Here is a 22,084-nt window from a genome sequence, read left to right on the forward strand (position 1 = left end):
ATTTTTCGTAAAGGTCAACCACCACATGCAGGTCAGTCTGTCTCTACTATGATACCAAATAAAATTTGAAATGTTTATGAATTTATCCTAATAGTTGGTTATAAAGTAATTTTCTTTTCTTTCAATAACTGTATTCGTTCTTATTCTTTATGTACTAAGCTTTATACATAAGATGATAAGAAAAGAAAAAATGTGTTGGAAGTCTGGTCACTCTTACATAATACATTTCTTTATTCTTATTATAACTAAGTCAAAATAATACAAACGAATGACAGTCTAAAATCATCGATATATATAATCATTGAACTTTAAAAAAGAAATTATTATTATTATTAAAGTTTATACAATTATATTAAATATTCATAAGATAGAATTTTGTTGTATAAACTTATCCCACCCAAGTAGGGATTGCCTTCCTTCCAGCTAATACATGTGGTGACTAACTACTAACTAGAGTTGGATTGCACTAACCATTAGTGAACCAGTGGTGCTGGCACCGTAGCGTTCGTAGCTCTTCATTAATTAATTTTCACTTTTCTCTAAAAATTGCAAAATGGCCACTATTATAGTCACATATTGCTGCGCTGCTTCATGTGCATGAATTTCTTCTTCGCCATCCAGCAAGCCATAACCACTGTTTTATTATACAAAGAAAAGGAAAACAAATTTCATGTTTGCAGTTGCATATTATTCCCCGGCGGCCTCGCCACCACTGCCGCCGTTTGACATCACTCCTCCGCCGTCACCTTCAATGTATCCGACTCCTCCAGCACCCCCAGTCACCCCGCCGCCGGATACTTTACTTGTTCAAGATTCGCCGCCACCATCTGCAGTCACGCCACTTCCTCTGACGGAGCCGTTGTTGCCGTCTCCGTCGCCGGTATCTCTGCCACCGCCATTTCCACTATCTCCTTCAACTCCGACCGCCGCATCTCAGCCACCACTATTACCATTTGCCACAGCGCCTGCAACGACAACGTTTCCGCCGTTTGCAGTTGCACTATCACCTCCAACTCCAACCGCCACTTTTCCACCTGCATTGCCAGAAATGCCTTCGAGACCGCCGGCGACAGTGGCGACGGTGACTGTTCCTCCACCATTCATGACGGAACCTACGCTGGTAACGCCGTGGTTTCCTGCGTTGCAGTCCTCGGCGCCGGAAGTGAATTTGCCGTCAACAACACGAGGTGGAAGTTTGCCGGTGGCTGTGAATGTTCAGAAGCCTTCAATATTCCACGTGTCAAGTGGTCTCATTGTTGGGTTTGTAATTGGAGCTATCGTTTTCGTCTTTGTTTTTACTGTTGGTTCAGTGCTACGATGGAATAGGAAGAAAAACAAACACAAGAATCTATCCACCCCTCACTGTAAGGAATCATCTCCCTCTCTTGGATCCAAGGGTTAGAAAATCTTATTTCTTCAATTTTTTAAATTTGTGATTAATTTATGGGGAAAACTTAACATCAGTTTGCTAAGTACTTTTTGCAATGTTATTCAAAAGTTTTATTTTGATAATCTAAGTTAATTTTTTTATGTAAATCTTTATTAAGCGGATTATCCTCTTAAATGAATTATTGAGATAAAATTTAAGAGTAAGTTTGATAGGAGAGAAGTTTTTTCTATATCCGAAAAACATGATTCTAAGTGGAAAAATCGATTCTTAAGAATCATGATATCCAGATATGAAAAAACTTATGGAAAAAGTTAGATTCCTTATCTCTTAATTATATTTTTTAAAATAATAAACTAAAATTGATTTTTGGGAATCATAATTTCTTCATAATTTTTTTATTGATTACATATCAAGAATCATAATTTCATACTTTAAGATTTTTGGGAAAGAAAAAACTTTCCGTCTATAAACACCCCCCAAATTCTAATAGAAAACTCTACAAAAAATACTTAGAACTCTATCTAGGTTTTATCCATTCTTTAATCAGAGTTAGAGTTTCATCTGGATAACTCGTGCTAACCTCTAATGCAAACCTTTGTTGCGTGATTAGCAAGACGAAACTTCAATTCTGAGAATAATAGTATAATACTAATAGAATTTAAAGGTTGTATCAAACTTTTTTCCCTATATTGAAAAGCATAATTTAATAGTTTATATGATCCCTTCTATTTATATATATAAAAAAAAAGTGATGCGTTAATAGAGTTCAATGCATTTCATGTTTCATTAGATTTGTTGGATCATTATTGAGCTGCTAGCACACTAATTATCTCATCATCAGGGTCTCATGTTATTCGAGTGCCATCAAATCCAAAGCTGCCACCACGACCTCTCACTGAGGGCGGTGGAGCTTCTTGCTCTTTTAATTCGGTGTCTGTGAAAGCAATTCCAAATAATGCTCCAAGAGGTGCCTTTGGTCCCGTGAATGGTATTTTCACGTATGATGAATTATTACTGGCCACTAAATGTTTCTCTGAGTCAAACCTTCTTGGAGAAGGTGGGTTCGGGTATGTGTACAAAGGAGTTCTCCCATGTGGAAAGGAAATTGCAGTTAAGCAGCTAAAATCAGGAAGCCAACAAGGAGAGAGAGAGTTTCAAGCAGAGGTTGCGACCATTAACCGAGTGCATCATAAACATCTTGTTGAATTTGTTGGATACAGCGATACCAGGGCAGAAAGATTGCTTGTTTACGAATTTGTTCCAAATAACACATTGGAATTCCACTTACATGGTAAGTCTAATTTAAGGTAACCTTATAAATGATGCATGGAAATGGCACTAGTGGTTTCTTGTGACATAATGTTATTTTAAGTACCCTTGCTTTGTTGTGTCTAGAGTGGACAGGTTTTTTTGCTGTTCCATTTTACAGTTGCATGGTCCTTAACATGACATAAAAATGTATTGCAGGGGAGGGGAGTACCTTCTTAGAATGGTCAACGAGGATTAAAATTGCCTAGGGATCTGCAAAAGGGCTGGCATATCTACACGAAGATTGTGAGAATTCTTCCCTAGTCTTATGATTTCTTGATCTTTCTGAAGTCTATATCTTCTAAAATTTGTTGCTGCATATCTCATTACATTGACAATTTCAGAAAGAAAAAAAAAATCATTTCTCACATGGATCCCTTGAAGTTTACATACTTATGTCTCATATAAACACACTCTGTTATGGGTATTAGAAATGGCAATTGGTTTTAGTTATGATCATCATGTCCACAGGAAATCCGGCAATTATTCACCGTGATATTAAAGCATCTAATATCCTTCTTGATTTTAAGTTTGAACCCAAGGTAAGCCTTATATTGTTCCCATAATGGTAATGTTATTTTTATACAGTTTTCTATGCCGTTCCTTTTACAACAATCTTTTGTGTCCTCTTTCCAATAAAACGCAAGAGATAAAGGCAAATGTAGAAAATAATAGTAACATTTTTATTATATTTAATACCTAATTAGTCCTTCAGGAAATCAGAATGCTTGACTTAATTGGATAATGCCCATTTCCCCCTTTTATATTCAGCTATGCATCTTATTCACATTGCTTATTACTCTTAGACAGAACTTTTGTCTTCTATATTTTTCCCAGTGCATCATACAGCAGATGAAGTGTTCCTATGTTAATACTTTGGTCTGAGACGTATGTTTCTCTAATACTTGTGGAAATATATTGATGATGAGCTTCTGTTTGTTTAGGTTTCTGACTTTGGCTTGGCAAAAATCTTCCCTAACAACGATAGTTGCATTAGTCACCTCACCACTCGAGTGATGGGAACCTTTGGGTAAGGCCACTTTCCATCTTACAGCACTACACGTGTCATAAATGCACTACTTGACATTGGTCCTCATCGTTTCCTTAATGGAATTGTTTTTATGTAAATAAGCACCTCACACTTTAAAATCAGGTGTGCAGAGTATAGGTGTTAATAAAAATGGGTAAAAAGCACACTTTGTATGTTCCTATACATCAATGATGTGTAGCCAAAGTTGTCTATTAATGTGCTACTATGTCAAGAGCAGCTTTGGCCAACTTTAGAATTTCGTTGCAGGTATCTAGCTCCGGAGTATGCATCAAGTGGTAAACTGACAGATAAATCAGATCTATATTCCTATGGCATCATGCTTTTAGAACTCATAACAGGACGCCCACCAATCACAACAGCAGGATCAAGGAATGAGAGCCTCATTGACTGGGTGAGTTGACCGAGTTCTTTCCAATAACCTCTTTGTATATTAGAGTCATCATGTTGGAAAATGTAATTTTATTTTTCAATCAGTTTCATGCTCATGTGTGTGAACTGTGGACAATCATTAGGATGATAATAGATTTTTTAACAACTCAAAGCAATAGTGATTAGTGAATTTGAGGGACAATTTTTTCTTGTTGCTCACAAGGTCTCTTTTGCTGCTGACCCTCATAGTATTAAAATGACCTTTCAATATGTTTGTGTATTGGCACAACAGGCTAGGCCATTGCTTGATCAAGCACTACAAGATGGTGACTTTGACAATCTTGTTGATCCAAGGTTGTGGAAAAGTTACGAAGCTGATGAGATGGAAAGAATGATTACCTGTGCAGCTGCTTGTGTGCGCCATTCAGCCAGGCTTCGACCTCGTATGAGCCAAGTAATAATCTGTTCGTTGTCTTTCATTTACATCAGTAATTCATAAAGGGAGAAAGATGAACGAATGAAGCTAATTTAACTTCTCTAAATTCGTTGCTAGATCACGAGAGTAATTCTGACGGAATGATCGTTATAGAAAAAAGATATGGAAGTTAAGGCAAAATTCTTCATAGAAATCAATTAAGGACAACACTTAGAATCTTAGATGCAGTTCGTTAAGTGTTTTTTTATATTGTTCTTCAATCAAAATTAAGTTTCACTTCAATATTTTGTGTCACAAAAATTTGTATTAAAGGTCAACATAGATTACCAAAGTAAAACTCTAATTATACCAAAAACACTTGTGCAACTGTATCTAAGTTCTGTCCATAAATTAATATATCTTGGCGAAATTCTTTGGAACTACTTTTTTGATGGATTTGCTTCAACATCCCTAAATAAAATATATCCCTAACCAATCCTCTTAAAAAATTATGAGTGTAAAATATTTGCTTCTATTCGGACTTACAAGTAGACAATTAATTCTTAATAGCTAGATTTCCTTTGTTAAAATCCCATAACATAGTGTATGTTTGGAAGAAATATAAATACATGAGTCTCTGAACACAAAGTTCACAATCTGTAACAGATAGTTGGAGCCTTAGAAGGAGTGGTTTCTCTAACCGATCTTGTTGGAGATGTTACAACGGGGCTTACCACAGACACAGTATAGTGAAATATTTTAGATTATGATGCCAGCCATTACCAGCAGGACATGAGAAATTTCAATTAGGCATTGTCATGTCATAAATACAGCTCCAACGGGTATAGTGAAACCACTAGTGCTTATGGTCTTCACTCATAAGGCTCAAGCAGTGAGGCTCAGCAATCTATCCGAGACATAGTATAAAAGTGGTCAAAGATAGTGAATGTATTGTGCATTCTGAGCTATGGTAATTATGTTCTGCTCTAGATGTAAAGCTCGTACTGTCCAGACTAGAGTGACTAGATGTTCAAATTCTTAATCAGATTTCAATTTTTTAACAAATTATTAAAAGCTTCCTCAGCGTACTTAATTAGAGTTGATATTTTGGCAAAATGATGTGGATTGACACTTTGAACGGTGGGTCCAAAACCACACTAGCAGGCACCCAAAAGCACTTATAGGAAATTTGAAGTTCTTTTTTCTGATTCAACACTGTAAGACAGCAACACCAATAGATTTTATGAAACTTGCGGGTTCTTTTTTATTTGTTTCAATCAATCTATCAATTTATTTATTTATCTATATATCATCATCATCATATATAAAACATGATGCGCAAGATGTGGAGTCGGCATATCTATGGACACTCACTATTATCAAACCATGTTAACGTGATCATTCTTTGTTAAAAAAAAAAAGACCATTTTCTATTATGAAACCATGTCATTCGTCCTTTCCTGCTATTATAATTCTTATTTACATTAATGTTTCTTTAATTATAATGCTTCAATTTACCCATTACGTGGCATCCTTACCTGCTCTACTATTATAATTTTATCTTTTTTTATGTCAATTTGCATAAGATCTTTGAACCTTATTGTTGTCATCAAGGGGAGTGAAAAATTAGGGACTAGTAGTTTCAAATGTAATAAACTAGAGAGCTCAAAATACCAAAATTCAAGACATTTATTTGTAATTTTATCAAAGTCATACATTTACACACCCTAAATTGTAGATAGGTCCACCAATGATCTTCATTAAAAAAAAAATGCTTCAATTTTGTAACTCTAACTAATTGTAATTATTCATGAATGGAGATATCAATACTAAATTTTCACTTTTTACACCTTGTAATTAAATGTAATTATTCATAAACGAGTGATATTAATGTTGAATTTAAAACCGATAAAGAAATGAAAAAGATGTTTTACTAATTATTATTATTATTCTTTAAGAATTTCCTTAAGTAAAGAATTTTCTTTCTCCTAAGGTATCACTTTATCGTCCATTATAATAATTCTTTGCTTAGTATTTAATTTATTCACCCAATATTCTTTTAGGTCTTTATCTAGATTTTAAGGCATTCCTTTCCTTTCAAACAAATATTCTGTTTGTCATTGTCATTAGTATTATGACCGTTTTCTTTTCTTGTAAATGTTATTATTATTTTTCATTGCAGTTATTATTATTTATGTTTTGGTAATAAAAATCTGCACATATGTTCTTACATATAAACCTGCTTTGTATTTATTATTCCTATTACCATATACCTGTGTTTTAATTAGTTGGGTTTATATCACAAAACGTGGCTTGGCTATGGCTCACTTCATTATTATTTTATATTAAGACTTACGAGAGGCCTAATTTTTATTATTATTATTCATCAATTTTGTTGATAAATAATCTGAAATTGATCATTTTTAATAAATTTTATTTTTCAGTTATATTTTATCATCACAAAATTTAAACATGAAAATTTATTTAAAGAAAAGAAGTCTAATGTCACTTGAATCAATAAAAATCATATAATATTATTAAATTATTTATTTACATACTTGATTATTAATTAAATTATTTATGTACACATAAAAATTGAATTACATATTAAGTGCTTTACCATGAACTGATTGTTTATACTTGGATGGAAGGCTTGTTAATGTGATTGATGTTACACTAACAATAAATACTTTTCTTTTTAAACTAACAATACGTTTTAATACATTACATTTACTAATTCGACTATCTATTATATTTAATAAATATGATATTGTACCGTAAATATTACCTATAATATATTAAATTTAATATAGAGTTAATATATTAAAAAAATTCTACATTAATTTATTAGTTTTTATTTACTTAATAGTTTGACTACATGAGTAAAAAAAATAGTTTGACTACATATTATATTTAATAAATATGATATTGCATAGTCAATTTTTCTTATAATATATTAAATGTGATATTTAATGAATGTAATATAATATTTATAAAATTGAATTGAATAAATAATATCTAGCACTTGTCCTTGTTTTTTGTTAACCTGCGTCGTGATTAGGATTTAACAAAGACAGAAATTCCGAAACCTGACGTGGAAGCTTGCGAAAATTTGATTGGGTGAGATAGCTCAAACTACGTGGGTCGGTTTAGCAATTAGCAGAACAGTGAAGTTTGATATATCGTCACCATAAGTAACAATCACGGTCACTGCCAATTCACCGTTTGCCACGTTCGCAACCAAACACCTTCTCTCTCTCTCTTTGACTCTTTAGGTAAATCTTAAAACCCTACTCTTCAATTTCTTCTTTTTTTTATTTTCTTTTTCCCAAATCAATTTCTCTCTCTCTCGCTCTCTGATCTGTTTTGTTTCAGGAGCCACCCGCTCCTGCAGTTTTCTTTTGCGGTTGGAGGTTCCTTACTTTCTTTCATTCACCAACAATATCAACGTTTTATCTCTCTTTCACGAAATTGATCGACGAATATTTTTTTATTTTTTGCTGTTTCTTGATCGCAGTGGAAGGCCATTCTCGCAACGTTTGAGTTCAGCAGATCCAGAATTTTTCAGAAAACAGGTTTAGGAGAATGAAGAATACGGAACGAATTGCCAATTTGGCTTTAGCAGGTTTGCTTCTCGTGTTCCATGCTTCAGTTGATACTCAAATTTGATTATAAGTAAAACCTTCAAACCTATGCGGGATTCGTAACTAGCCTTTTCGGCATTCTAGTGCAATGTAGCTGCTATGCTATATCATCCATTTTCTAATGGATTAAATGTTTTTTGAAATTTGATTCTGAAATACTAAGGTGTATCGGATTTTGGTGGTTATGCATTGTTTAATAATGTCAGTGTATGAGTGAGAGGGGGGGGTTTTGTTTCTCAATGTTGATGGCATTTTATTTGTAATCACAGGTTTAACCTTAGCGCCTCTTGTTGTGAAAGTAGATCCGAATTTAAATGTTATTTTGACTGCTTCCCTCACTGTGTTTGTGGGCTGTTACCGCTCCGTTAAACCAACCCCACCAACTGTAAGTAGTGATCCTGCTTATCCTATTCTTTGCGCTGTGTTTTTCATGGTTCAAGATATGATTTCTGTGAATGGTATTGTTGATATGTTGCTAACGATTTTGCAGGAGACAATGTCCAATGAACATGCCATGCGTTTTCCCTTTGTTGGGAGTGCAATGTTATTGTCACTCTTCTTACTCTTCAAGTTTCTATCCAAGGACTTGGTGAACACTGTATTGACAGGCTACTTCTTTGTACTTGGGATTGTTGCCCTTTCGTATGTTCTTTTTCTCACGTCCAATGTGCTTATCATTTCGAGTCAATAGAATCTTTTTTAACATATTTGCTATTTTATGTCTACAGGGCAACATTATTACCATTTATTAAACGTTTTCTGCCAAAGCATTGGAATGAGGACCTCATAGTCTGGCGTTTTCCATATTTCCGTTGTATGTGACACCCTGGCTCCTTTTTTTTCTTTTCTTAATGTTAATATTCTTGCTCTGAACTTGTGGTGTATCTAGCTAGCCTTTGGCTATTATTACCAGTTACCACTGATGACACTGACTGCTACTAGTTTTGTGATGTTCTTGATGAAATATCAAAATGTTTGGGTTATTTATTTAATGTCAAATTGACAATAAATATATTTTCCTCTTTTAACTATATGTAAGTTTTAACCCTCCATTTAGTGATATTAATATCGAAGAGTGGGTTATGGTGTATTTGCATGTACTTATAATGTTACTTGCACAACATTCACATCTTGTAGTTTCTACTTGCATTATTGAATGAATTTTGAAATTTGAACTATTTTCTAGAGAAGGGGTTAGAAATTAACCCAGTATAACACAAAATAATGATAAATAACTCATACCTCACGGATCCCACATGGATTATTGCAAATTTGTCATTGTAAAAATGGTTGACTAGTTGGTGGTTGTAGTGACACCCACTAATTGCATGATTTTTTTATTTTTAAGTTCTGTTGGTCAAGTGTGACCAGTAATTTCTTTGGCTAATTATTATGCTTAACTATCTATGCTGTTGGTTTTATAATACCTTATTTACTACCATGATATGATTATCCTCTTGTGTTGAATTGTTTGTATTGTTCTGTTACTTTTAGCTGTTTGCACTTGATCTAGTTGACATTAACTTGCTTGTATCATGCAGAATGATATACTTTTGCTTACAATTTTCTTACACAGCATTGGAGATTGAGTTTACAAAGTCACAGGTCGTTGCTGGAATCCCTGGGACATTTTTTTGTGCCTGGTATGCTTTGCGGAAGCATTGGCTAGCAAATAATATATTGGGTCTTGCTTTCTGTATTCAGGTTTGTTGCTTTTCCTATATATAAATGTTATTTTTTTTTGTCAATTGAGCCAATCAATTGATTATGTTTTTTATACTAAATTTTTGGTATCCATTTCCATGGTTTGAAGCAATACCATTTTAGAATTAAGCTTATTGCTAAGAAAATGAATTTTAAAAATAAATTAAACCATTCTATCGTTTCTGCTGTGAATGTTTGTGCAATACTGTGAATCAGTTTTGATTACTAAACAGTATTTGACACCGATGACTACATATTTATCACTTACAGGGAATTGAAATGCTTTCTCTTGGGTCTTTCAAGACTGGTGCTATTCTCTTGGTAGGTGTTTTTCTTTCTTTTTTTAGTAATTAATGGTGCTCAAAGCTTCGTTTTAAGAAAACATGTATACCAATAATCCTTTGGCTGAAGATTAACCAGACTAATTGTCTTTGTCTCGTTCATCAAGACAAACATTTTGGTCATAATAGAATACATTTAAAGGGCCTTCATCTCAACTTGCTCTCTCATCTGATATCTTAAGTTTCTTTGACCTTTTCAATCAAATGTGAGCTCATAAAATGTCACTGATTGCAAATTTTATTTTATTCCCTGTAGATATAATAGAATTAGTCAGTTATTAAAAGATTAAGCATATGCTTTTCATTGTATAACTCCTTTTTTTTTTCAATATGATCTTTGACTCTCTTACATTCATGTATTTTACAGGCTGGTCTATTTGTGTATGACATTTTCTGGGTTTTCTTCACCCCAGTGATGGTCAGCGTTGCAAAATCATTTGATGCTCCAATAAAGGTTAATTTTTTTGCTAATGAAATGGAGATTTCTGTTTGTCTTTGTGTGAATTTTAATTGTGTACTTACTATGATATCAGATAAAAAAATGTAATAAATCTATTCCTAATATTGTCATTCAAATTATTTTGCAGCTTTTGTTCCCCACAGCAGATTCAGCAAGGCCATTTTCAATGCTTGGCCTTGGTGATATTGTTATCCCTGGTAGGATGACCCTCAAACTCTATTCCCCTTCACAAGTTTTTGAACTCCCATTTAAGGAGACTTATTCCTTTTTCTACCTTCTTACTTCAATGCATGAATAACTCCTTATCCAAATAATAACAGACTCCTAAAGCTAAATTTCAAAATTAAAAACTCTTGTGGTGATACTATCCCACTCCCCAATTAAAAACTCCTTCGTAAGAGACATTGTTCTGACCCTTATTTTTCTCATTGTGCATAACTGCTTTGTTGAGTTAAACTGTTAAATTTGTTGAGTTTGCCTAACTGATCTAACTGTAACATATGGCAGTGGTGACTGTATTTTAAAGTGGGTTTTATAAATATATTTTGCATTTATAAATCCAATCAGGTATAGCAGATGCAACTTCTTGCTTTTGCTGGTTTAGTTTACAATTACAACGTTGAATTAGATTTATAAATAACTATTTGTCCTTAGCTTTATGAGGATCTTTGACAATTTTGATGTGTTTTTACTTCCACATTTGAAATGTTTATGCTGCAGCCAATTGATGTATAAGACCCATGCATGCATGTGGAAGAAAAAGTTTCATTATAATCATTTGGTTGTTACCTCTATTTATTTTGACTACATATTTTTTTTCCTCCAGGTATTTTTGTAGCATTGGCTTTGCGATTTGATGTATCTAGAGGAAAACAGCCCCAGTATTTCAAGAGTGCATTTGTAGGATACACTGTTGGCTTGGTCCTTACAATTGTTGTGATGAACTGGTTTCAGGCTGCACAGGTAACTGATCTGTTTCATCTTTTTTTTTTCTTGTTAGGTTTGGGGGGGATGGTGTGGGGTTGTGGAACTATCATTGATTTTTGGTGATCAATCTACTCTATTATTTTTCACACTTCTAATTGTATTTCTTTTGCCAGCCTGCTCTTTTGTATATTGTACCTTCTGTAATTGGATTTTTGGCTGCTCATTGCTTATGGAATGGTGATGTCAAACAGGTTTGTTTTCATTGCTTAGTTTTCTGATTTCTTTGTTCTCATATCAATGTTAATCATCCTTTTTATGCATCTAGTTTGCTTTCAATCATTAGTTTTACTTGAGTATAATGCTTCATGTTTTGTATCATATAATATGTATAGTGAAGTGTGTAAATTTGATTTATCACATGTTAAACTATTTACGCCATCAATAAACAATAAGGTGCCACATCATTATAATATTGCTGTAGACCTTTTGATAATTTTTAGGAGGCATGACATAGTCACTAATATTGGAAGTTGAGTCATTGACAACAGACCGAAGTTAAATTCTATAGAATATTAAAGTTTGTTTATTTCAAGTCATACAAATTTATTCCCGGGAATGTGAGTTAGGAATGGATCATTACCATGGTTGGTACAACTTATAAAAAATTATTCTCGGGCATGATATATTCCCAGGAATATATACTACACATGATTTCTCTTCTTTCTATTCCCATGTAAAAGGGTGGGAAACTTAAATTCCTATGAGAATGGAAGTTATTTTCTAAAATAACTTCCCACTTTCACTTTATTCTATTTTTTTAATTGAAAATTTGAAATAAATTTTAAAATATTCCAAGAAATGTGAAGTAGTTACCAAACATGTTGATGGGAATAATATTTCTAAGAATATCATTCCCAGGAGAGTATAATTTAGTCTGTGTAACAAGCGCCCCCTTATTTGACATGATCCTTAGCACCAGTGTACCATTAACAATATGTACTAAATTTTCCTTCAAGTAGATTGCTGAACAACCTTTTTACATTTAAAGGTGCACCAAGTTATATGTATCCATGTTTTCAAATTAGTTATGAAGGATACCATTGCCAGCAACTTAAGCAAACATGTAGAAGATGAACTTCTGTTTACTACCTTCTAAAGGAAACTTTGCTTGTTATACACAGTTTTAAAAGGTTCCGTGCAATGTCTTTTGTTGGAATGGAAAACAATTACTTGTTAAGATTTGAAGATGGTTAGGATTTATGACTACCATGCATGCTTCCAAAATGTGGTTTAGCTAGTTCTGACATCTTTTCTTACTTGCTATCAACGCAGTTGTTGGAGTTCGATGAGTCAAAGACTGCCAATTCACCTCAAGAGAGTGCTGACGACAAGTCTAGCAAAAAGGTTGAATAAGTTGAAGCATGCCCAATACCAATACTTCCGAGTCACAGAACAAATACTGCTTTTTTCTGAGAAAACCGTTTCTTTTAAAGCTAACTTATTTCAGCAGCACACCTCTGTAACTGATTGTGATTAAAAAAAAATGTATTACTTATTTTTCAAATTGGCGTTTTGCTTTTACTGGTTGACTGCCCCAGTCTGGGTTTCCATAGCAAACTTTCTAAGAATTTTCTTCTCTCTTGCCAGCACTCGCAGATGCACACACATGCAATTTTTTTGTGCTAGTATTACTAGTTATGCCTATGATGCTTCTTCTGGAAGACTTATGCTCTGCCTGAGTGAGTGTAATACTCTTTGGAAAAGACAAAAACTAATGTATATCTATGTTGAAATTGCATCAAATACAATAATAATCAGCCTTAGAGAATGAACATGACACTTTTTCAGCGGTGTTCTGAATAATTCTGAAATCTAGTCGCTAGTTAATATTCTGTAGCATCTGCAATTGTTTTATTTGACGTTAGTTTGCTTCCAATCCAATCATTTCTATACAATCTTGTATAGTGCATGCTCTATGTTTAATTGATTGTACGTAGCTTATCCCTGAAAATCTTACAAGTAAATACGTCGTTTTCTCATTTTTACATACTCTTTCCAACCAATGTTTTTCTACTCATTAGTCAGGACTTAAACCCTTAACATATATTTACGAGACCTGAGCCTAATGTCACTATTAGTAATCACTTGTTGGTTGGCTTTTAAAAACATATTAACAATGTTCTTAATACATGGAGAAAAATAAAACAAAATTATATAAAAAGTAAAAATTATTTATAGTTTAAAAGATGATTAAAATAACTAATAGATATACCCACTAGGATCAATTTAACGACAAGGGTTAAGGTAATTTTTACAAAATTCTGTTGCGATTATTATAAAAAAATAATTAATAAATATATCAAATACTCATTGATTAATATTTTCTGACTCTTGTCATTTAGACTTAAGTTTTTTTTTTTTCAAGTCAAAACTCACTTTGAAACATGACAGATAAGAGAAAGGAAAACAAACCAGATTATTAGTAATTTCGATTGGAGGAGAATGAGAGAATGAAGTGAACGGGAAATATATTTTTTTTTATTTTATATCATTGGATTTAAAAATTTAAAGAAAAGGGACGAAAGCATTTAGAGAAATTGAAATTCTTTCATTATTATTTTTATTTTCCCTCCAAGTTAGAAGAAAGGAAATAAAAGAGTACATTATAAAATTGTATTGTTAACATGTTTTAAAATATGTTATTTTGTTACAAAAGTTTTAAATGTGTCTCGATTAAAATAAGAAAAGTCTTTAAACTAAAAAACTATTTACAGAATTCTCATCTCAATGAGACAAATAAGAGTTCGTGTGTTAAAAAAATTGTATTGTTAACATTTTTTTAAAAGTAATTTCTTTGTTACAAATTTTTTTAAGGGAAGATGTCCCTGTTAAGATAAGAAAAGTATCTAAACTTTAAACTCAAAAGTGACTTACAAAATCACAAACACAAAATGTATGTTATCAAAAATCTCATACATAAAAGAATTATTTCTGATTCTCATCGTTTATTTTTTAAAAATTTAATTATTATAATGGGTAGTCAATTTTAACCTTTAGATTTTTAAAAGATAAATAATAAAAATGTTAGAATAATTTGATCTCTCCTTATTCATATATATATATGCGCGCGCGTTATTATTAAAATATGTCATTTAACTAAATCAATCGCGTTGTGAATGGTTAGACACAAAGTATTTAAAATGGAAGATTGTAAGTATAAGACAAATATTAACTATTAGAAAAAATATATATTATGTGCTGCTGCTAATGTGCCTTTGTCATAATTTTTAATATTTTTTATCATATTCTTAATAAATATCTCACACATTGTTTAACAGCATCCTAACTATAAATATCTGTGGAATTAGTAGCACTAGTTTTTTTTTTAAGCAATTAGTAGCACATGTTAAAGTTACATTTTTTTTTTCTTTTCATCTTTCAATCAGTTGCAAGTTGCAACTCAATAATTTAGTATATGCGTCAGCAGATTATAATAATGTGAATCTTGAGGACGCAACAAAGGTACTTACTACATATCTATTCAATTTAATATTTGTAGTTAGCTGATGTTGCTAAGTCCAAAGTTGTCCACACGTATATAAATTTTTGTTGATTTTTGTTTTCTGAATCGACACGCATATAGATGCTATCATGTCAGTTAATAAAGGCTTAAATATTTTCCTACAATTTAAATATTTTATTTTTTCAATCTCTATAAATTTTTTGATTATTTAATTTTGAAAACATATTTTATTTTTTCAGTTTTTATCATTAGAAAAGTTATGTGAAAAGATGTGTTGACAAACAAAGTATTACCTCACCGTAATAGTTTTTTTTTATTATTATTATTATTCATCTTCCTCGTTGTATTAATTGTCCTTAAAAATAAATGAAATTAATTGGTTATGAATATTTTTAAAAATTAGTTAAAAATTAATAAAAAAATTTATTAAAAGTACATTTAAAATCATGATAGTATGTATGAATAATATTTTTAAAAATTTTAATTAATATTCTAACCATTTGAATAATTCTTCTAAAATAAATTCATTTTTTATTTATAAGAATCAAATACAATATTAAAAATTTACAATGTTCATGATTATATTCAACCAACTGAACTAGATTATTTTAGTAAAATATTACATATATTGTTAATATTGTTCAATTATTGATGAGAAATTAATTGTTAATATTCCATATGATATTTATCTTTTTTATCACATATATTTGTTTTTAAAATAATATGATTTAAGAAACTATCTAACACTAAATTTAAACACTTTTCTTAAATAAGATTTGAACCTTCTTTTTTTCATCATGTGAGACATCCCAACTCCCTTTGATTATTAGATATGTATGTCTAACAAATCAATCATGTATTAGAATATGTAAAAATGCAAGAAAAGGAAGTAAACAAATTGTTTTCTCTTGTTTAATTGTGTTGAAAGTTAAATTTTATATATATATATATATATATATATATATATATATATATATATATAAACATAAATATCTCAATAAAAAAAGAAGTATATAAAAAATAAAAAGATTTTAACCTTTTCAATGCACCAAAACATTTTTCTGTTATTTTTCTCCAAGAACGATGGAATGCATTTTTTTTTTTTACATAAAGCATGAGTCCCACATTAATTGTAATCATTCCTTTCATTTTTTTTTTCTTTTTATATAAGCATCATTCCTTTCATGTTAAATATATCGGAAAGGGGAAGAGAGCTTCTTTTTTTATCTTCCACTCCTTCGTCCCTCTCTTTTTCCGGCTTCCAAACTTACACTTTTTATAAGGTATATTTAGTTGGGTGGATGAAAAATAATAAAGAATTTTTTCAAATTAAATTAAAAAAGTTGAATGAAATAAAATTTTAAAATTTGCTTCCAAAAGTCAAAATTTTCCCATTTTATTTCATTTTCTTTCAACCAAATAAAAAATCATCACTCATATTTTTCTTTTATTTATTTTCTTAACAAATTACACTTACCCTAGCTCCCTGGATTTTTTCAAATTATATACAACACTACTTTTTTTATTCATATTAACTTTCTTTTATGTTTTTTATTAATAAGAAATACTTTTTTATGTTTAAAAATATTATACTGATATTATCTTATATATTACTTTTTTTCTCGGATCCTTATATATTACTTGACATCCCTTCTTGTTTGAAAACATTATATTACTATATATATATATATATATATATATATATATATATATATATATATAATTTCACTAAATTCTAAAGGTGATTAACGTCATTTTTTCATTCATAAATCATGATTGAACCAAACATACTGAATCCTACCTGGTTCGCAGTCGAAGGCTTTTTAACCCACGTGTGAACGAAAAAATGACACGAGTTAGTGTTTGTATTCACGTTAGTTTTAGTTCAACGCAAAAACTCTAATTTTCTCCGGTCACGTTCACTACCTGAAAAAAAGTGAAAATTTGCTTTGAAAAGCATAAAATGGGGTTCTCAATCAAGGGATTCCCAAACACACTTATTGTTGATGTCTCATGACCATACATCGTATGATTTTTTTACATTATATATTGGACAATTGTTTTTTCTTTTTCTTTTTTAAAGCAGACAACTAACTAGGTTGAATTTTGTCCATTTCAGAATATTCACGTGCAGATTCAACACCCAAGATCCGAATCTGAAAAAAACAATGAACACGTCAAACAACTGCCAGATACAGATATACTATGGCCATTGTAATAATTCTATAATTCTTAATGTATTTCCAACAAACGGCTGTATAATTACTATAATATACATTAGTTAATATTAATTAATGGCGTCGATGTCCTACACTAACTAAATAAGCACTTTCAATCTTTCATACAATATGTATTATTATACTAAATAATAAATAAACATACACCACACCACAGTTTCAAGTTAAAAAATAAGATACATTTGACAATTGAATTTTTATGATTAAGATTTAAGTGACTTAAATTAAAAGTTTTTTTTTTAAATTTATAATCATTTTTTTAATAGTGAAATACCTTTTTATTATTTCTATCGTGTAATCTTTCATGATTATTGTAAATAATTTTATTTGAAAGAATGTTGATTATCCAACATATATTACTAAAAAGATTTAACTTGTCATTAAACCCACAATTATCGTCTAAAAGAATTTTTTTAATCTAATATTAATTATTATTTTTACTTATATTTTTAATATTAATGATAAATAATAAAATTTATAAATGAATTAAAGATGATATAAAATTAATTTTATAAAATTATTATTTTTATTTATTTATTTATTTATTAATTTTTTTATACATGCAAAACAATTTAGAACAATTATTTTTTTAGCACGTACGGAGTATATTAATTTCACTCCCCTTTAGATGACACCCACTCGCGCTGAGTCTAGCATGAATCACGTTGGATTATTTTATACATAAAAAAGTCTGTCTAATTAATTTGCTACTCCTACTCCTTATTTGACTGAAAATTGTTTGGGTCATCTACAAATTTTATCTTAACTGATTTTAATTTTAGTTAAGAATAATTCAAAACAATAATTAACAATGATTGGTTCTGTTTAACTCAACGCAAAAATAGTAAGTTATGTTGATATCAAATATTACAGACTCCACTACATTAACCATAACTACATTCTACGATAGGTTTGTGCAATGGTCTTTAAGTCCATGGGCTTGTATTGGCCGTTGACTCTCTTGGAGAAAAATGTTCGAATATCAATTTTTATTTCATATTTAAAGTAGGATTTGATATTTGATCATTTGATTAAAGGACATAAATTATTATTGTTGGTATTAAATGTTGTTGGTGGTTGCTCCAGGTTTCAGTCTTTCATATGTAATTTCTTATTTCTGGATGAGCTTTCAGACACGTTATGTATACTGAAATCTAAGCTTCGACGTCGATAAACCGATCCTTGACGCAACAACATACTGAATAATCGTAAGGTGACGTTGATATACCATAATTACCAACCCTACATTCTAAAAATGGCATGAAACCATGATAATTTAAAATGACAAAAACCAAAAAAATAAATAGTGACTTTAAGCTTTATCACACAGACATACATCTTTTGAATTGTTCGGAGGGACAACCAAATGTGCACAGACAGAGAGTCTGACTTTCATCCTTATTGAAGTTTTATTCATCAAATTCGATTATTTTCTTCTTACATCTAGCTTATTCTGTCGTTGTTGAATAGACATGCTACATGAATTAATATTTGTTTTGAAGTTAAATATAATTAATTTTAAATAATTAAGTAAAATTGAAAGATACAATATTAAACATTAATATCAAGTATGTAAAGCAGTTGAAGGAATTAATGGAAACCCAACTTTGCAAGAAACTAGAAAGGTAGCTAGCTACTTGCACCGTCCACTGCCTCTTGATAATTAGTTTCTGTGATCTCATCAAAATTTTGAGTATTGACTATATATGAAATTCGATATCAGAATCTTCCTTATGTAAAAAGAAAGAAAAAAACTACTTTTAAAGCATCAGATTCCAAAGAGAACAATTCTAATTCCTTGGTTGGTCACACCATTCTTAATTGCTACTAATTCAGCAAGGAGAGCATCTCCATGACTTTCATAACTAGAAAAACCAGCCATATATCCAGTTCCCCCTTAGAATCACATCAACTGAAATTACGTGAGTTTGCTAAATTTTCTGAGACATGTAATTCATCTCTTCTTTAGTTATATTATCAATGAAATTCTGCTTATAAAAAAAATTAATAATTTTAATGTTAATGTGATATTTTAATTTTAGATAGAAATAAAGATTGTATTAGTAAGAGAAAACATAAATAAAATAAAAATAAAGATAAAAAATAACAATTTAAAAAAGAAAATAAAAACATAAGTAATTTAATTTAATAATTTAATAAATTATGTGAGTTAAAAATTAATATGTTTTGTATTTAATAATTAATTTATATATAATAATAAATTTAATTTTACAATATAAGTTGAATCGGATTAAAAAAATAAAATTCGTTATTCAATTCCTTTATGATTAGGTTTTAATCGTGTCAGATTAAATTTGACCCAAATGCTTATAAAATCAAATCAATATAGTTGGGTGGGATATGTCATGGGTGGACCAACCTCCCTAATTTTTTTATTTCTTTATGTGCCGACGATGGAAATTAAAAAATAGATATTTTTGTAATTGTCCACCAAGCAACTAACGTCGGAAATTCTTATTGGAGTGAATATAACAGAATATTCCTCACATTCTAACTACCGGAGGAGGAATCTTTGCTTTCCCTTTGTTTGAACGAAGAAATAAAATTAAAACATTATATCTTAAAGTTTCTTTTTTCTTTCTTAAATCCAAGATACATTAAATCTGCCAAATAAATAATGTTTTCTTAATCGAATAAACGTGTTCGGATGTGGATTTTATCTATGCTTTCTGGGTTTTTTTTTTTTATGTATAAACGTGTATGGATATGGATTTATCGATGATAATTGATTTGCGATGACGAGGATTAGGCGTGGAAAATTGGAAATAGTTTATAGTAGTATGTTTTACAAGGGCGTATAATTTAACCTATAAAAGTTCAGATTTTAAGGCATTCAAAAAACATTTTAAGTTCGCATTTAAATAAATTAAAATAATATTTTTTTTATTTTCAATATTAAATATGTTGAAATCTATTGAATTCAGCGTAGAAAAATATATATTTTAAACAATACTTTTAGCTAATAGTTGAATTTAATATTTATTTATTTTTATACTTAAATTATTTTTATAAACTGAAAATATTATGAAAATGACAAATTATTTTTGTTTGAAATATCATTATTAAATAAAAAATCATTTTATCAATTCGTATTTTAAAATACAATAACATTTTAATTTGTGTAGTGTCAAATTTAATAGTATATTTAATCATTTAAACATCTCATACTAGCTAAAAGGAAAGTCATTTAAAAATCTATATTATTTACGATGTTTAAATTTACAGTTTTGCTATACTCAATATTTAAATGATATGAAAAACTTTTATATTCATTATTATTTTAATAGCATTCATCTAGGTTTTAAATTTTAATTTTACGGCAACATTTTTATTACTCTTCATAAAAAATGAAAACATTTTTATTTTTAATAAAATATACTTGTTATCTTGTGAAAAAAATACTTAATTTTAATTTACTTAAAAACTATTTTATCTAAAAAGTTTAGTAAAAAGTACCTTTTAAAAAACAGATCCAATCTTGTTTTTGACTAATAAAGTAACAATGATTATCATATCATCTTCATGCAAGGGACAACAAGACGAGAGAATATTGCACAAGGCGTTTGAATTTTTGCCACGTCAGTGTCGTAGGGCACCGAAAATGGAAAACCTAATGTTTAATCCCCTATTAATACGTTTGCGTGGTCCTGATTATGGTTTTAGTAAATTTCAGCATCTTTCAGGTTTAGTGATTTTTTTTTATTCATAGGAATTAAAATAAAGTATTAAGAATTTTATAACAATATATATTATAATTAACTAATTAAGTTAGATTGATTGATAGGTTTAATGAATTTAATTAGTCTATCAGTGAATCTTTATGTATATTTTTCTTTTTCTTTTTTTGGGGTATAAACACTTTTTTTAATATCTAAATATGATGATGTACCACTTGACCAAGTGGTGGGAGATTGAAATAGGTGGACAAAGATTTAAATTCAATTTCCATTTTTTTAAAGACAAAAAAATGTTATTGATATGTTAGTTTGCAATGTACCAGAAAAAATTAGTTTGTGAACATAATTAATTGAAATAGGATAGGATTGTGTATGTTATTTTTTATCTGCGAGATAAAAAACAGTGTAAGATATCTATAATAACTTATATATCTTATTTAATCAATTGATTTATACTTCTTTAACCAATTATATATGATATAATAAAGTCATCTCACCTTTAAAAAAAAAAAGCAATTCCTGAAGCCGTGAAGCCTGAAGGAGCCTAGCTCAGACGCATTTTTTTACTAAATAACTAATTCAAGACTTTTAATAAAAAATTATCTAAAAAAGATAGACTTTTAATATAAAAAATTGCTTCAAAAGGTTAAGTTTTAAGTAATAATTTTAAAAGGTTTTTTTTTTATGTCTATCCTTGCTTGTTAATCTATACAGTAAAAGCTTATTTTTTTTCTTAAACATCTCATCAAAATTTAGTTTTGTAAACATTAAAAGAAAAAATTATGTTATATATTAACATTATAAAACAACTTTACATCTTCATATTAGATGACAATGTAAAAAGTAACATTTTCCTAATATTTTTTATCTCAAACTGTTTCATTGTTTATGATTTTGTTAACATTATAGGGAAATAATAGAGTAGTTTCTCTTTATATTTGTTGAGAGAGCAGCTTCTCTTTTTATATAATAAATAAACATTTATTATAAGCATTGTAAACAAGGAAATAGTGAACC

The 22,084-nt window shown here is 29.9% G+C and overlaps 1 protein-coding gene and 1 pseudogene across 2 annotated transcripts; both read left to right on the plus strand.

Moving 5' to 3' along the window:
- The first annotated feature begins 257 nt into the window (after positions 1-257).
- LOC114409084 lies at positions 258-5,840 on the plus strand (annotated as a pseudogene).
- A 1,842-nt stretch (positions 5,841-7,682) lies between these two features.
- LOC114409086 (signal peptide peptidase-like) lies at positions 7,683-13,441 on the plus strand. Of its 2 annotated transcripts, none has more exons than XM_028372386.1 (12): positions 7,683-7,808; positions 8,051-8,158; positions 8,447-8,562; positions 8,668-8,819; positions 8,906-8,991; positions 9,754-9,881; positions 10,152-10,202; positions 10,590-10,676; positions 10,810-10,879; positions 11,509-11,645; positions 11,783-11,860; positions 12,942-13,441. In XM_028372386.1, the coding sequence occupies exons 2-12, from the start codon at positions 8,119-8,121 to the stop codon at positions 13,020-13,022; spliced, it is 1,026 nt and encodes a 341-aa protein (XP_028228187.1). In that variant the 5' UTR covers positions 7,683-7,808; positions 8,051-8,118; the 3' UTR covers positions 13,023-13,441. The 2 variants fall into 2 exon arrangements, with proteins under 2 accessions (XP_028228187.1, XP_028228186.1); XM_028372385.1 differs by lacking the exon at positions 7,683-7,808 and adding an exon at positions 7,836-7,946.
- Positions 13,442-22,084: the final 8,643 nt, after the last annotated feature.

This window comes from Glycine soja, chromosome 4 (genome assembly GCF_004193775.1).
Source record: "Glycine soja cultivar W05 chromosome 4, ASM419377v2, whole genome shotgun sequence".
In the NCBI taxonomy this organism is placed as follows: domain Eukaryota; kingdom Viridiplantae; phylum Streptophyta; class Magnoliopsida; order Fabales; family Fabaceae; genus Glycine; species Glycine soja.

Bases quoted from the DNA above. Each gene is read 5' to 3' on its own strand.
- LOC114409086 (XM_028372386.1), top strand. From the start codon at position 8,119: ATGAAGAATACGGAACGAATTGCCAATTTGGCTTTAGCAG. The intron at 10,203-10,589 runs GTAGGTGTTTTT...TGTATTTTACAG, and splicing joins AGACTGGTGCTATTCTCTTG to GCTGGTCTATTTGTGTATGA. The intron at 10,677-10,809 runs GTTAATTTTTTT...ATTATTTTGCAG, and splicing joins CATTTGATGCTCCAATAAAG to CTTTTGTTCCCCACAGCAGA.